Consider the following 4,051-nt stretch of genomic DNA (forward strand, 5'->3'; position numbering starts at 1 on the left):
AAGGACTAAAGAGTTTTCATTGTTTCCATGGAAACATCTGTCAATATTGGTATATCACAGCCCTGATACCTATGAGACAGTGTATAGTTGGTAACCACAGGTCCAGGGTCAGGTAACAGTGTATAGTTGGTAACCACAGGTCCAGGGTCAGGTAACGGTGTATAATTCCTCCTTGGTGCTGTGGCAGAGTGTGTAACCACAGGTCCAGGGTCAGGTAACGGTGTATAATTCCTCCTTGGTGCCGTGGCAGAGTGTGTAACCACAGGTCCAGGGTCAGGTAACGGTGTATAATTCCTCCTTGGTGCTGTGGCAGAGTGTGTAACCACAGGTCCAGGGTCAGGTAACAGTGTATAGTTCCTTCTTGGTGCCGTGGCAGAGTGTGTAACCACAGGTCCAGGGTCAGGTAACGGTGTATAATTCCTCCTTGGTGCTGTGGCAGAGTGTGTAACCACAGACTCCAGAGCTCCAGGTGTTAACAGACTCTGTCTCTCTGGGAGGCAGCAGGAACACCACACTAGAGGCAACCAGGACGTGCCAGAGACTGTGTGTGTACAGGTAGTTGTCCTCCGTCTCGGCAAACACGTACACACACACACCGACCAGCGCTGAGGCCAGGCCTGGGAGTAGAAACAGTACCCAACGCCGCCAGCAGGGGGGGTAACACTGTCTCCTCTTCAGCCCCCGATACACCTGGAAACACACACATTATACAGACATTACACCCAACATTAACCCTGGCAGGAGGAAGGCTACCACTGGCTCCTCTTCAGCCCCCGATACACCTGGACACACACACATTATACAGACATTACACACAACATTAACCCTGGCAGGAGGAAGACTACCACTGGCTCCTCTTCAGCCTGATACACCTGGACACACACACATTATACAGACATTACACCCAACATTAACCCTGGCAGGAGGAAGGCTACCACTGGCTCCTCTTCAGCCCCCGATACACCTGGACACACACACATTATACAGACATTACACCCAACATTAACCCTGGCAGGAGGAAGGCTACCACTGGCTCCTCTTCAGCCCCCGATACACCTGGACATATGTCTGGATGTATAGTTACCCAGGAGGTCACCATGGATATATGTCTATATGGATGTATAGTTACCCAGGAGGTCACCATGGATATATGTCTATATGGATGTATAGTTACCCAGGAAGTCACCATGGATATATGTCTATATGGATGTATAGTTACCCAGGCGGTCACCATGGATATATGTCTATATGGATGTATAGTTACCCAGGAGGTCACCATGGATATATGTCTATATGGATGTATAGTTACCCAGGAGGTCACCATGGATATATGTCTATATGGATGTATAGTTACCCAGGAGGTCACCATGGATATATGTCTGTATGGATGTATAGTTACCCAGGAGGTCACCATGGATATATGTCTGTATAGTTACCCAGGAGGTCACCATGGATATATGTCTATATGGATGTATAGTTACCCAGGAGGTCACCATGGATATATGTCTGTATGGATGTATAGTTACCCAGGAGGTCACCATGGATATATGTCTGTATAGTTACCCAGGAGGTCACCATGGATATATTTCTATATGGATGTATAGTTACCAGGAGGTCACCATGGATATATGTCTATATGGATGTATAGTTACCCAGGAGGTCACCATGGATATATGTCTATATGGATGTATAGTTACCCAGGAGGTCACCATGGATATATGTCTATATGGATGTATAGTTACCCAGGAGGTCACCATGGATATATGTCTATATGGATGTATAGTTACCCAGGAGGTCACCATGGATATATGTCTATATGGATGTATAGTTACCTAGGAGGTCCCCATGGATATATGTCTATATGGATGTATAGTTACCCAGGAGGTCCCCATGGATATATGTCTATATGGATGTATAGTTACCCAGGAGGTCACCATGGATATATGTCTATATGGATGTATAGTTACCCAGGAGGTCCCCATGGATATATGTCTATATGGATGTATAGTTACCCAGGAGGTCACCATGGATATATGTCTATATGGATGTATAGTTACCCAGGAGGTCACCATGGATATATGTCTATATGGATGTATAGTTACCCAGGAGGTCACCATGGATATATGTCTATATGGATGTATAGTTACCCAGGAGGTCACCATGGATATATGTCTGTATAGTTACCCAGGAGGTCACCATGGATATATGTCTATATGGATGTATAGTTACCCAGGAGGTCACCATGGATATATGTCTGTATGGATGTATAGTTACCCAGGAGGTCACCATGGATATATGTCTATATGGATGTATAGTTACCCAGGAGGTCACCATGGATATATGTCTATATGGATGTATAGTTACCCAGGAGGTCACCATGGATATATGTCTATATGGATGTATAGTTACCCAGGAGGTCACCATGGATATATGTATGGATGTATAGTTACCTAGGAGGTCCCCATGGATATATGTCTATATGGATGTATAGTTACCCAGGCGGTCACCATGGATATATGTATGGATGTATAGTTACCCAGGAGGTCACCATGGATATATGTCTATATGGATGTATAGTTACCCAGGAGGTCACCATGGATATATGTCTATATGGATGTATAGTTACCCAGGAGGTCACCATGGATATATGTCTATATGGATGTATAGTTACCCAGGCGGTCACCATGGATATATGTCTATATGGATGTATAGTTACCCAGGAGGTCACCATGGATATATGTCTATATGGATGTATAGTTACCCAGGAGGTCACCATGGATATATGTCTATATGGATGTATAGTTACCCAGGAGGTCACCATGGATATATGTATGGATGTATAGTTACCCAGGAGGTCACCATGGATATATGTTATATGGATGTATAGTTACCTAGGAGGTCACCATGGATATATGTCTATATGGATGTATAGTTACCCAGGAGGGTCACCATGGATATATGTCTATATGGATGTATAGTTACCCAGGAGGTCACCATGGATATATGTCTATATGGATGTATAGTTACCCAGGGAGGTCACCATGGATATATGTCTATATGGATGTATAGTTACACAGGAGGTCACCATGGATATATGTCTATATGGATGTATAGTTACCCAGGAGGTCCCATGGATATATGTCTATATGGATGTATAGTTACCCAGGAGGTCACCATGGATATATGTCTATATGGATGTATAGTTACCCAGGAGGACACCATGGATATATGTCTATATGGATGTATAGTTACCCAGGAGGTCACCATGGATATATGTCTATATGGATGTATAGTTACCCAGGGAGGTCACCATGGATATATGTCTATATGGATGTATAGTTACCCAGGAGGTCACCATGGATATATGTATGGATGTATAGTTACCTAGGAGGTCCCCATGGATATATGTCTATATGGATGTATAGTTACCCAGGAGGTCACCATGGATATATGTCTATATGGATGTATAGTTACCCAGGAGGTCACCATGGATATATGTCTATATGGATGTATAGTTACACAGGAGGTCACCATGGATATATGTCTATATGGATGTATAGTTACCCAGGAGGTCACCATGGATATATGTATGGATGTATAGTTACCCAGGAGGTCACCATGGATATATGTCTGTATGGATGTATAGTTACCCAGGAGGTCACCATGGATATATGTCTATATGGATGTATAGTTACCCAGGAGGTCACCATGGATATATGTCTATATGGATGTATAGTTACCCAGGCGGTCACCATGGATATATGTCTATATGGATGTATAGTTACCCAGGAGGTCACCATGGATATATGTCTATATGGATGTATAGTTACCCAGGAGGTCACCATGGATATATGTCTATATGGATGTATAGTTACCCAGGAGGTCACCATGGATATATGTCTATATGGATGTATAGTTACCCAGGAGGTCACCATGGATATATGTCTATATGGATGTATAGTTACCCAGGAGGTCACCATGGATATATGTCTATATGGATGTATAGTTACCCAGGAGGTCACCATGGATATATGTATGGATGTATAGTTAC

At 43.4% G+C, this 4,051-nt stretch overlaps 1 protein-coding gene across 2 annotated transcripts in view; it reads right to left on the reverse strand.

Annotated features, from left to right (window-relative positions):
* Positions 1-391: 391 nt before the first annotated feature.
* The window catches only part of LOC121557551 (transmembrane protein 8B), a gene marked incomplete at its 5' end in the record, with an annotated part of 44,819 nt that continues 41,159 nt past the window's right edge, over positions 392-4,051 (reverse strand). Inside the window, 1 exon segment of one of the 2 annotated variants that reach the window (XM_045219364.1) lies at positions 392-690. In XM_045219364.1, the coding sequence (XP_045075299.1) occupies positions 400-690 (291 nt within the window). 2 annotated transcript variants of the gene reach the window in all.

The sequence above is a fragment of the Coregonus clupeaformis genome, unplaced genomic scaffold (genome assembly GCF_020615455.1).
Source record: "Coregonus clupeaformis isolate EN_2021a unplaced genomic scaffold, ASM2061545v1 scaf2306, whole genome shotgun sequence".
Taxonomy (NCBI): Eukaryota; Metazoa; Chordata; class Actinopteri; order Salmoniformes; family Salmonidae; genus Coregonus; species Coregonus clupeaformis.